This window comes from Taudactylus pleione, unplaced genomic scaffold (genome assembly GCF_031769625.1).
Source record: "Taudactylus pleione unplaced genomic scaffold, aTauple2 ptg000758l, whole genome shotgun sequence".
Lineage (NCBI taxonomy): Eukaryota > Metazoa > Chordata > Amphibia > Anura > Myobatrachidae > Taudactylus > Taudactylus pleione.
The window spans coordinates 2,278,951-2,291,915 of NW_028285160.1; the positions used below are offsets into that span (position 1 = coordinate 2,278,951).

The 12,965-nt window shown below is 48.6% G+C and overlaps 1 protein-coding gene across 2 annotated transcripts in view; it reads right to left on the bottom strand.

Moving 5' to 3' along the window:
- Window positions 1–12,965, bottom strand: part of LOC148476983 (ATP-binding cassette sub-family B member 5-like) — a 118,445-nt gene that overhangs the window by 31,272 nt on the left and 74,208 nt on the right. For both annotated transcript variants that reach the window (XM_088457391.1, XM_088457390.1), the window contains exons 15-16: window positions 7,906–8,076; window positions 7,605–7,766 (exon numbers count right to left, since the gene is read on the bottom strand). In XM_088457391.1, coding sequence (XP_088313517.1) covers window positions 7,605–7,766; window positions 7,906–8,076 — 333 coding nt within the window. The remainder of the gene's footprint in view (window positions 1–7,604; window positions 7,767–7,905; window positions 8,077–12,965) is intronic.

The window sequence follows — 12,965 nt, forward strand, 5'->3', positions numbered from 1 at the left end:
ATTGCACAAGGGCCCCTGGGGGACCACGCAGCGCACTCACTGCACCCAACTTCATATACTTACCTCTCCATCGGCCCAGCGCTGGCTGCAGCTCTGCAGAAATCACCGGGAAGATGATCGCATGCGCAGTAGAGATGCTCCAGCGCCAAGTTCCTGGAGTCTATTGCGGCGCCGGAGAGGAGGGGGCCCGATCAGAGCCTGCACACGGATCTCCTCTCTTAAAGCGCCTGTGCGCTGTGAGGTGGTCAAAATAGACTGGAGATTACTGGAAATGTTATTGATGTTAATAATACTATAGGAACAAAATTAGGTCCAAGTTACATGATTTTAACTGTTTTTATAAATTTTTTAGGAAATCCAAAACCAAAATCGAACCAAAACAAAAAGAGTGGTTTTGCCAAAATCAAAACATGATGATGATTTAAAACCAAAACACAGGGGGCTGCATATCTCTAGTGGGGATAAGTTCAATATCCTGGCACATGGGATTCCAGTGCTCAGAATGCCGGTGACGGAATCCCGACCGCCGGATTCCTGAAGGTAAGTAGTTGGGTTAGGAGGAGGGTTAGGCTTAGGCACTAGGCGGAGGGATAGGATTAGGCACTAAGTGGGGAGGGTTAGGTTTAGGGTGCAGGGAGGGGGTATTAGGTTTAGGCACTAGAGGGGGAGGTAGGGTCAGGCACCGAGGAGGGAGGGTTAGGGCAGAGCGGGCTCTTGGGGTGTTCAGCCAGTGCGGTTGAACAGGGGTGCCACCCCATAGATGGCGCACCCCTCCCCAACATCCCGATTTCAGCAGGACAGTACTGTCCCGCTGTTCCACCCATGGGCCGAAGTGGCCCGCGGCTGGTCAAATCGGGAGGTTGGGGATCCCCACCGCCGCAGCTGTGCGGTGGTGCCAGACCCCGAAGTAGCTGAATGTGCGCAGCATTCATTCAGTGCCGGGAGGGGGCTGGAGGAAGCCCAGCTAGTGACGGAGTGGTGGGCTTACCCCCAGCCTGACATTATTAGGAGGCGTGCGATGCGGGCACGCCTCCAAATAACATCACTTAAGGGGCATGGCCTATGGTAATTAGGCCATGTCCCCATTTCCGGTCGCGCGCGGCATTATCAGAGCCGGCACAGGGTGCTCTGACCCCTGGAGCCAGCCCTGGGTTAGGGTAGGGAGAGGTGGAGGGTAAGCATACCGACAGGCAGGTGTCGGTATGCTAACCCTGTTGGGATGCCGTGTCGGGATTTTGACCACCGGGATCACGAACCCCGGCATCCCGTACCAATCCCCTCTAGTAAATTCATGAAAATGTGGCTCATTCAGACCTGCACATAAGTGAAAATATACCTGTTAGGTGGTGTATTGTTTGTACCTAGCATAGGGCAGATGAAAGTACCCATTAATGCTGATGACTTCTAGATAACATTGCGCATATGCTTGATATGAAGATGGCGGCGCATCTTGCGCATATGTGTGAAAATAAGTAATTGTTACATGCACCTTTCTTTTCAGTAACTTACAGACAATTTCCTCCCAAATCTGCATCAGGCCTAAATTACGGATAATTTTTGTGTCTCGTTGCTGATTTCCATCATGCAATCATTTTGTTATTGTACAGTAGCTTTACGTGTGCTACTAAGCTTGTTAAATTGAATGGACACCGTAGTCCGCACAGCAGGATATGATGGGGTGGTAAACTGCAAAATACATGGACTGTAAGAGAAATCAGTGATTAATCTGTGGTATTCCTGTCATAATAGGAGGAAGCAGTGATAGTACTTTTCTCCATTAAAAAAAGCTAGAGAAATGGATTTATCACTGCTTCATCAATAGACCCCATAGTGCGTTTACCTGCAGTTATATCAGTACAGATGGGCCCTTTTTTACTGTTGCGTCAATCGCGCCAAATAGCCCAGTCCTGTGTGTCTCGGCATGTGTCTGATTCACATTATTAAAACAGTTAGAAGTGGTGCCACATTTGTACAACTTAGTGTGACTAGGGGGTCTATTTACTAAGCCATGGATGGAGATAAAGTGGATGGAGATAAAGTACCAGCCAACCAGCTCCTAACTGTCATTTTTCAAACACAGCCTGTGACAGTTTGGAGATGAGGTACTTTATCTCCATTCACTTTATCTCCATCCAAGGCTTAATAAATAGACCCCTGACCCTGAATCTGTGTATAAGGGTTCCAGTGCGAGGGGGTAGGGGGCCGTTCCTCACGCCAAGATCCGTTGCGTCTCATCAGCAACTTTTGTACATACTGTATGTAAAAACTAGGGGTGAGCGGGTTCGGATTTCTGAAATTAGAACCCCCCCGAGCCCCCCCGATCCGAGTCCGATCCGAATCAGGCTCGACTTTTCCCGCCTGACTCGGATCTGAAATCGAGGCAAAACGTCATCATCCCGCCTTCCGAGTCTCGCGGGTTTTGGATCCTATATAAGGTACCCGCGTCGGCGCCATTTTCTCACTCGGCTGTGGACAGTGAAGAGGGAGGGTGGGAGTTAGGGCTGTGTAGTGTAGTGTAGTGTAGTGCTGCTGTTGTCCACTACTTCAAAGTCCATAGGGGCTGGCTGTGTTGTGCTGTGCTGCTGTTGTTAATAGGGGCTGTGTCCACTACTTCAAAGTCCATAGGGGCTGGCTGGACTGTGTTGTGCAGTCAGTTCTCCATAGGGGCTGTGTCCACTCCAAAGTCCTGTGCAGTGTCCCAGTCCTAAAGGGGTGCTGTAGTGTTGTCCAGGGGGTGCTCTGTCCATCAGGGGTGCTCCCCCCAAGTGCTAAAAAAATAATATATTTTCTGTGTTTGTGAATTGTGTGCGCAGTAGCCGCACGTGCATCAACAAAGTAGTGCCAAGCGTGCGCCTGTGTCATAAGTAAAGGGCCGGCTGGCTTGACCGTTAAGGGTGCTGTAACCCCCGAAAGTACACTCCAGTCCAAACCAAAAAAAAAATTATTTTCTGTTTGTGAATTGTGTGCGCAGTAGCCGCACGTGCATCAACAAAGTAGTGCCAAGCGTGCGCCTGTGTCATAAGTAAAGGGCCGGCTGGCTTGACCGTTAAGGGTGCTGTAACCCCCGAAAGTACACTCCAGTCCAAACCAAAAAAAAAATTATTTTCTGTGTTTGTGAATTGTGTGCGCAGTAGCCGCACGTGCATCAACAAAGTAGTGCCAAGCGTGCGCCTGTGTCATAAGTAAAGGGCCGGCTGGCTTGACCGTTAAAGGGTGCTGTAACCCCCGAAAGTACACTCCAGTCCAAACCCAAAAAAAAATTATTTTCTGTGTTTGTGAATTGTGTGCGCAGTAGCCGCACGTGCATCAACAAAGTAGTGCCAAGCGTGCGCCTGTGTCATAAGTAAAGGGCCGGCTGGCTTGACCGTTAAGGGTGCTGTAACCCCCGAAAGTACACTCCAGTCCAAACCAAAAAAAAAATTATTTTCTGTGTTTGTGAATTGTGTGCGCAGTAGCCGCACGTGCATCAACAAAATAGTGCCAAGCGTACGCCTGTGTCATAAGTAAAGGGCCGGCTGGCTTGACCGTTAAGGGTGCTGTAACCCCCAAAGTACACTCCAGTCCAAACCAAAAAAAAAATTATTTTCTGTGTTTAGCCGCACGTATATATCAAATCGATATAACATAAATGGAGGACCAAACTTTCTCCGATAAAAATAAAATAGAGAAAGATCAAGAACCACTTCCTCCTAGTGCTGAAGCTGCTGCCACTAGTCATGACATAGACGATAACATGCCATCAACGTCGTCTGCCAAGGCCGATGCCCAATGTCATAGTAGAGGGCACATACAATCCCAAATGGCAAAGTTCAGGAAAATGACCTTGAAAAAGACATTTAAATCAGCTGAAGAGAAACGTAAACTTGCCAATATGCCATTTACGACACGGAGTGGCAAGGAACGGCTAAGGTCGATCCCTAGTATGTTCATGACTAGCGGTTCAGCTTCACATGACGATGGAAGCCCTCCTCCCACTAAAAAAATCAAAAGAGTTAAGCTGGCAAAAGCACAGCGAAGAACTGTGCTTTCTAAGAAGATATCACAAATCCCCAAGGAGAGTCCAAGTGTGGTGGTGGTTGCGATGCCTGACCTTCCCAGCACTGGACGGGAAGAGGTGGCTCTTTCCACCATTTGCACGCCCCCTGCAAGTGCTGAAAGGAGCACCCACAGTCCACTTGCTGATATGCAAATTGAAGATGTCACTGTTGAAGTACAACAGGATGAGGATACTGGTGTAGCTGGCGCTGAGGAGGAAGTTGGCGAGGAGGATTCTGATGGTGATGTGGTTTGTTTAAATCAGGCTCCGGGGGAGACAGTTGTTGTCCGTGGGATGAAAAAGCCCATCACGGTCATGCCTGGGCAGAAGACCAAACATTCCACCTCTTTGGTCTGGCAATATTTCTATCCAAATCCGGACAACAACTGTCTTGCCATATGTACCATATGTAAAGGTGAAATAAGTAGGGGTAGGGACGTCAACCACCTAGGAACATCCTCCCTTATACGGCACCTGCAGCGCGTTCATAAAAAGTTACTGTCAAGTTCAGAAACTTTGGCTAAGACCATAAGCAGTCCAGGGACACCTAAATCCCGTTGTCCTGTTGTATCCAAGCGCCTGCAAACCACACCGTCAACTCCCTCCTCGTCAATTTCCTCCTTAGTCAGGATCGGAAGTAGTCCTGCAGGCCATGTCACTGGCATGACTGACTCTCCTATCCGGGATTCCTCTGGAGGATCCTGCATTGCTACGCCTACTGCTGCCGCTGCTGCTGTTGCTGCTGCTGGGAGTCGTTCATCATCCCAGAGAGGAAGTAGGAACACCACTACTTTTACTAAACAATTGACCCTCCAACAGTCCTTAGCGAGGAGGATGAAGTACGACAGCAGTCATCCTGAAGCAAAACGTATAACTGAGGCCTTGACTGCTATGTTGGTGTTAGACGTGCGTCCGGTATCCGCCATTAGTGCAGTGGGATTTAGACAATTGATGGAGGTAGTGTGTCCCCGGTTCCAAATCCCGTCTAGATTCCACTTCACTAGGCAGGCGATACCGAGACTGTACAGAAACGTCAGAAAAAGTGTCCTCAGTGTCCTGAAAAATGCCGTTGTACACAATGTCCACTTAACCACGGACATGTGGACAAGTGGAACAGGGCAGACTAAGGACTATATGACTGTGACAGCCCACTGGGTAGATGTATCACCTTACGCAGCAACAGCAGCAGCGTCACCAGTAGCAGCATCTCAGAAACGCCAGCTCGTTACAAGGCAGGCTACGCTGTGTATCACCGGTTTCAGTAAGAGGCACACCGCCGACAACCTCTTAGAGAAACTGAGGGAAATCATCGCCCAGTGGCTTACCCCACTTAGACTCTCCTGGGGATTTGTGATATCTGACAACGCCACCAATATTGTGCGGGCATTACATCTGGGCAAATTCCAGCACGTCCCATGTTTTGCTCACACAATAAACTTGGTGGTGCAGAATTTTCTGAAAAGCGACAGGGGCGTGCAGGAGACGCTTTGGGTGGCCCGAAAAATTTCTGGCCACTTTCGCCATTCAGCGACTGCGTGCCGAAGACTGGAGCGCCAGCAAACACTCTTGAACCTGCCCCGCCATCACCTGAAGCAAGAGGTTGTGACGCGGTGGAACTCAACCCTCTATATGCTTCAGAGGATGGAGGAGCAGCAAAAGGCCATACAAGCCTATACATCCACCTATGACATAGGCAAAGGAGGGGGTATGCACCTGACTCAAGCGCAGTGGAGAATGATTTCCGTGTTGTGCAAGGTTCTCCAGCCCTTCGAACTTGCCACACGTGAAGTCAGTTCAGACACAGCCAGCTTGAGTCAGGTCATTCCCCTCATCAGGCTTTTGCAGAAGCAGCTGGAGAAAGTGAAGGAGGAGCTAAGATGGAGCGATTCCGCTCGGCATGTGGGACTTGTGGATGAAGCCCTTAATTCGCTTTGCCAGGATTCCAGGGTGGTCAATCTGTTGAAATCAGACCACTACATTTTGGCCTCCGTGCTTGATCCTAGGTTTAAAGCCTATGTGGTGTCTCTCTTTCTGGCCGACACAAGCCTGCAGAGGTGCAAAGACCTGCTGGTGAACACACTGTCAGCTGAAGCGGAACGTGACACGTCAACGGCTCCTTCTTCATTTTCTCCCGCAACTGGGGCTGCCAGGAAAAAACTTAGGTATCCTAAGCAACCCGCTGGCGATGATGCAGGGCAGGCAGGACCAAGTTTGGACATCTGGTCCGGACTGAAGGACCTGGCAACAATTTCTGACATGTCTACTGTCACTGCATATGATACTGTCACCATTGACAGAATGGTGGAGGATTACATCGGTGACAGCATCCAAGTAGGCATGTCAGACAGTCCATACCTGTACTGGCAGGAAAAAGAGGCAATTTGGAGGCCCCTGTACAAGCTGGCTCTATTTTACCTGAGTTGCCCCCCCTCCAGTGTGTACTCCGAAAGAGTGTTTAGTGCAGCCGGGAACCTTGTCAGCGAAAGGCGTAGGAGGTTGCTTCCACAGAATGTGGAGAAGATGATGTTCATCAAAATGAATTATCAGCTCTTCCAGGGAGACCAGCCTCCAGAAGGTACAGAGGGACCTGTGGTGGTGGATTCAAGTGGGGACGAGTTAATACTTTGTGAGGATGAGGATGTACACACTGAAGAGGGTGAGGAATCGGTGGATGAGGAGGATGAGGATGACATCTTGCCTCCGTAGAGCCAGTTTGTGCAGGGACACATTAATTGCCAGCTTGTTTTGTGGGGGCCCAAACGAACCAATCATTTCAGCCACAGTTGTGTGGCAGACCCTGGCGCTGAAATGATTGATTTGTTAAAGTGTGCATGTCCTGTTTATACAACATAAGGGTGGGTGGGAGGGCCCAAGGACAATTCCATCTTGCATTTCTTTTTTTTCATTGCATTATGTACAGTTTGGGGCCTAGTTTTTCTAACTGCCATCCTGTCTGCCACTGCAGTGTCACTCCTAGATGGGTCACGTGTTTGTGCCGCCCACTCGTGTCGCTTAGCATAGTCATCCAGCTACCTCGTTGCAACCTTTTGGACATAAAAACACTATTGTGAGGTGTGAGGTGTTCAGAATAGACTGGAAATGAGTGGAAATTAAGGTTATTGAGGTTAATAATAGCATAGGAGCAGAGAAACCAACAAATTCTGTGATTTTAGCTGTTTTTATGCTTTTTTTAAAAAAAATACAGATCCAAAACACAAAACCCAGAACCCAAAACACGGAAGGGTGGTTTTGGCAAAACCAATCCAGATCCAAAACCAAAACACGAAAAGTGGCCGGTGCACACCCCTAGTAAAAACCAATTCATGTAGAGTTAAGTCACAACCCAGCGTCTTTTTTCGTTGCCCCTGTGATGTGACTAAGATACAAAACGTAAAGAAAAATACGGTACGCTAATCCCCTCTGTGCATCTCAGTCATACCAGGCGTCTTGTGCCATATGGTCTACAGGTGCCCAGTAAGTGAGAACACATACGTAAGTGGAGCACAATGGAAAATGAATTAATTTCACATCTGCATCATTACGTATTCTACGTTGTAAATAAATGTACCTGAGCTGTTGCCAGTGAGTGATAGATTCCTTTCTTTTCCATTAATTCAGAATGTGTTCCTTGCTCAGCCACAGCGCCGTTCTGTAGCACAACAATTAGATCCGCTGTCCAAATTGTACTCAGACGATGAGCAATGACAATAGTGGTACGTCCTTTACTGGCCTAAAAATGGATATTATTGCTGTTATAGAAGCTGATGATGATTGAACACACAAAACAAGTCTGCGTCTATTGAACAGAAAGAGTCATGTGACCTCTGTCATTTCCGTCACATGACAGAATCAGCGTTTGTAACTTTTACCTTATCTAGAGCAGCTTGTACGATAGATTCACTCTCTGTATCCAGAGCAGAGGTGGCTTCGTCCAGCAGAAGTATTTTAGGATTTCGCACTAAGGCTCTGGCTATCGCTATCCTTTGCTTTTGGCCACCGCTCAGTTGTGCCCCTCGTTCCCCAACTAGAGTTTCAAATTTCTAAAGCAGTATAAGAAAATAAAAGTAAACAGGACAAGACACAATGTGTATAATTTTATATCTAGAGACTGAGAAAGAGTCAGACAAAAAATGACTTCAGGCGATTGGACCTATGAACATGACTGTTTTGTATCTGGCAAATATTCAACATATAAATACTGACATAGGGCCTGATTCAGCAAGGATCGCAAGTGCAAAAACGCATGCACCCGGTCGACTGTTGCCATTTGCGCATGCATAAGCATCATAGTGCAAACCAGCCACTGCGATCAGGACTGCGATCGCAGTGACTATGCAGACCCATCGCAGAATCATTGACAAGAGGTACTGTTTGGGGCTGATGACGGGGGGGGAGTGGACGGAGAAACGCAGGCGAGCCAGCGCGTTTCAACGCTGTTACAGGGGTGTGCATAAACTAGCCACAGCGTCGGCATACGCAGCATGAGCTCTAGCTGCAGGAAGCAGTTGGGAAGCCGACGGACGAAATCCCGACTGTCTAATCCTGGCAGGGTACTAATGACAGGTGTCAAAATCCCAACGCCTATCATTAAACCTACGTCGGGAGCCCGACACCCGGCTTACTGATCAAAGGTAGGGGAAGGGGGGGTTAGGGTTAGGCACCCCCGGGGGGAGGTTAGAGTTAGGCACCCCCCTGGAAGACTTAGGGTTAGGCTGCACGGAAGGGGGGGTTAGGTTTAGGCACTTGGGGGGGAGGTTAGGGTTAGGCACCCCTAAGGAAGGGTTAGGGGGTAAAAAAAGGTTAGCGATACTTACCTTTTGTAACTTCAGGATTTTCACTCCTGCCGGGCTTCCGCTTTCGGGATTTGCGGCCGGCGGTAAATCATACCGATTCCCTAGCTATATACAGGAAGTTTAGCAATTTCTGGGTAAGGTCTGAACTGCCTTAATTATGTGTGAGGTTCAGATGGTACTTGATGGTACCGATGTTCACAGACTTGCAAGGTATTACGGATGTGAGTAAAGGAAAGTGGGCATCTTTGTGTTGTGCTGCGTCAGCGTTGCAATCACAGTCATTTGCATAATTTTGCAGCAGAACTGCGTACGCGCTTGCTGCCCCGATTCTTGCTGAATCAGGCCCATAGTTAAAAGACAATGATCTTCTTTGTAATTTCCAAAATGCAGCATTGGTAATTTAAACTGTTCATTGGCAGAGGACAAACAGTCTCTGGGCAAATGCAACATTATTGGAGGACGCTGTTTACTAGCTGCAACCAAAGTGCATCCCTGAATCAGATCTTTCTCCTACTTATCCGCCTGTATTAGCCAAAGAACCCCAAACTAATGCAAAATGGCAACAGTTTAAAAAGAAGACCTGAACCTTTTACTAACAAGATATCTGTCTTGAAATACTGCTATATGGCATTTTGTAGTTTTATGTTAATGTTCTGTGAAATATTTAATATAGTTATAGGTTCCTTAATAAATTGTATTAGTAGTGACCATAACTATTTCAGCTTGTTTTTCATTAGTGATAAAACTACCAGTAATTGTGAGACTGCAGTTTCTCACTTTGTTTGCTGACCAGTGGTCGGCGCTTGGGCAGGAGTACGGTTGTCTGGTTTTGGTGGCAGGCTGCAGTTACATGCAGTGGCGGGCTGGGCAGGGGAGCAGGGTGCCATGTGCCCCCCGGGCCGCAGCGTCATGCGGGCCGCGGGCAGTCTGTGTCACTGTGACACAGACTGCACCGCGTGTTTAGTGCTGACCGGACGGAGTTCGGTCAGCGCTACACAGCACAAACACACAGCCGCCGGAGCCGGCAGCTGTGTGTTTGCTGTAATCAGCAGCCGCTGAGAGTCTGTCAGACTCTCATCAGCTGCTTCTGCTCCCACTGCGGGAGCCATCTTCCGGCTCCCGCAGTGGGTAATGGGAGAGACATCGTCATGACGACGTCTCTCCCATAATGCAAAGCGGCCGGAGGAGCCGGTAGAAGCGTCGGGACCAGGAGCGGGAGTTTCAGGTAAGTGTTTTTTTTTTTTATTAAGTCTCTCTACTGGGGGGGGGGGGACTACTGTGGGCACTACCAGGGGGGGATTACTATGTGGGCACTACCAGGGGGGGATTACTACTGGGGGCACTACCAGGGGGATGGATTACTACTGGGGGAACTACAAGGGGGGGGACTACTACTACTGGGGGCACTACAAGGGGGGGACTACTACTACTGGGGGCACTACAAGGGGGGGACTACTACTACTGGGGGAACTACAAGGGGGGACTACTACTACTGGGGGCACTACAAAGGGGGGGGCTACTACTGGGGGCACTACAAAGGGGGGGGACTACTACTACTGGGGGCACTACAAGGGGGGGGACTACTACTACTGGGGGCACTACAATGGGGGGACTACTACTACTGGGGGCACTACAAGGGGGGCTACTACTACTTGTGGCACTACAAGGGGGGTACTACTACTACTGGGGGCACTACAAGGGGGGGACTACTACTAGGGGCACTACAACGGGAGGGAACTACTACTAGGGGCACTGCATAGGGGGGAGGGGACTACTACTTGGGGCACTACATAGGGGGAGGGGACTACCACTGGGGGCACTGCATCGAGAGACCACTGCTGGGGGCTCTATATAAAGGGCAATACTGGGGTACTGCATAGGGGGGAGACTACAACTGGGGCCACTATTTAAGGGGCACTGCATAGGGGGTACCACTCTTGGGGGCACTATATAAGGGGCTTACTACTGGGGGCACAAGGGGGACCACTACTGGGGGCACTATATAAGGGGCTTACTACTGGGGGCACAAGGGGCACTGCATAGGGGGGATCACTACTGGGGGCACTACTGGAGGCCTGCATAAGGGTGTTCTCTCCTGTGGCACACGGGGGCACTGCATATGGGCACTACGACAGGGGGCTGCCCCTAATCTTTATTTTTACCTTACATTAATCCCATATGGACCCGCCTCCTCCCTGAAACACTTGAGGGGGGGCGGCGCCGTAGCACGCACGTTCTTCGGGCACCCTGGCTACATGCTACTCCTCTGCCAGGGCCGCCTGCATGCATTTGCCCCCCAGGCTAAAAGTTGCCAGCCATCCCTTGGTTACATGTGGTGCACAAGGTGTTGTGGAGCACTGTCTAGGGTTATAGGCTAGTTTTCACAGCTCATAAGGTATGGCCTAGTCAAGTTGGAGATATACTGACACAAATTTATCTGGGGCATGTGTCTTTTTTACCGGTTGAGTGCAGTTGATGGATGAATGCTTGTATTGCCACCTTTCTACCACAGTTCTAAATTTCAAATTTATTTCAATAAATCATTGACTTTTGATTCCCCAAATTATGTCTGTGGGCCTGATTCAGAGGTGACGCAATGCCCGTTGCTGCTGCGATCTCGTATGCAGCGGTCATGAGAAAATATGCCATTTCGCAGCCGCCGTCTGTTGTACAGAGATGCCCACTGACGACTTTTCAGATCCGCTGCTAGCATACAAAGACGCAGCATCAGACGAACATAGGTCTCACTATTGGGCCTCTAAGCAATCCTATGGTCACTCAGAATGTCGGTCACAAGTAAGACACTGGGGCCAGATACACTGCGGAAGAAGGAGTTGCTGGCTGCATCACATCTGTTAATCAATCTGCATCCTAATCCACAGTATGACCGCCATCACAAGACCATTGTGGCACATCAACAGTGCAGCTCAGATGCATGCACAGTATAGAAAACATTGGCAATTTGCAAAAAAAATCTAAACTGTTGAAGATAGGGAGGGCTACTGCACAGACTCCATATAACTCTACTGAGGAAGCTTCATTCCCTGTACCAAGATGGCCACCAAGGCTACTACTGTGCATGAGCAGGGCAATCTTGTTCACTGTGTTAGAGTGCCACAACATGATATGGAAGTCTTCCTCCTAGCTCCTTAACACTTCAGAGATTACCTGCGATATCAACACTTGACAGTGTTTCTGCACCATTACCGAGTACCTGTATACACTCACTGGCCGGTGAGCTGCTCCGCTCCATTCAACCATTCAATAAAGCACTCCACTGGTTAAGCAACTGGGCTGTTCGAAGTCTCGGGCACCTGCTGGTACGTACAGTAACTCGACTACATCATCCAACGTGTACATACATATTTCCAACAGATTATGGGCCCAGACACACAGGTACCAAGCCACTAATATGTCAAAGGCAGAATACAGGCACAATCTTAGGCACATGTAAGACACAAACTTCTACAGAACAAAGAGAGAGTGCAGTGCAGAGTGTTTCCAGAGCAGTGTGTCAGCAGTGAAGCTGATTAGAGCAGAGAGGTTGCACAATTATGTTTTTGAGAAGCATCCACACAGGAGCTACACCCATAATGGGGTTTATCAAGATAAAAGGTGCAGAAAATTATACAACATGGAAATTTGCTATCAAAAGTCAATTGAAGCATAAAATATTATGGAAAGTGACAGTAGATCCTGGTGACAGTCCAAAGCCAAACTACACTGAGACAGCCATGGCTACTATTGGCTTAAGTGTTGAGCAATATGTGTACTCTAACATACATGGGAAGATGCCAGCAAAAGACTTGTTGACAGCAGTGCAGGCAGCATACCAAAACGGAGGTTTCATAAGAAGGATTAATTTAAGATGTGTATTATTCAATACCAAGTGATGTGAATGCAGCAGTATGAGTGAATACATTGACAAAATAATATCAGTTTCTCAGAAACTAATGTCTGTTGGAGTGCAAGTAGATGATGAAGAGATTGCTACAACGATGCTGCAAAACTTGACACCTGAGTTTGACTTCCTATATTGGAAGCAAACACAACAAAACTAATCAGTCAGAGCAAATTTACTACAGTTCCAAGAATGCTTGCCTTGTGAGTCAACCACTGAGAGTACTTCATTACAC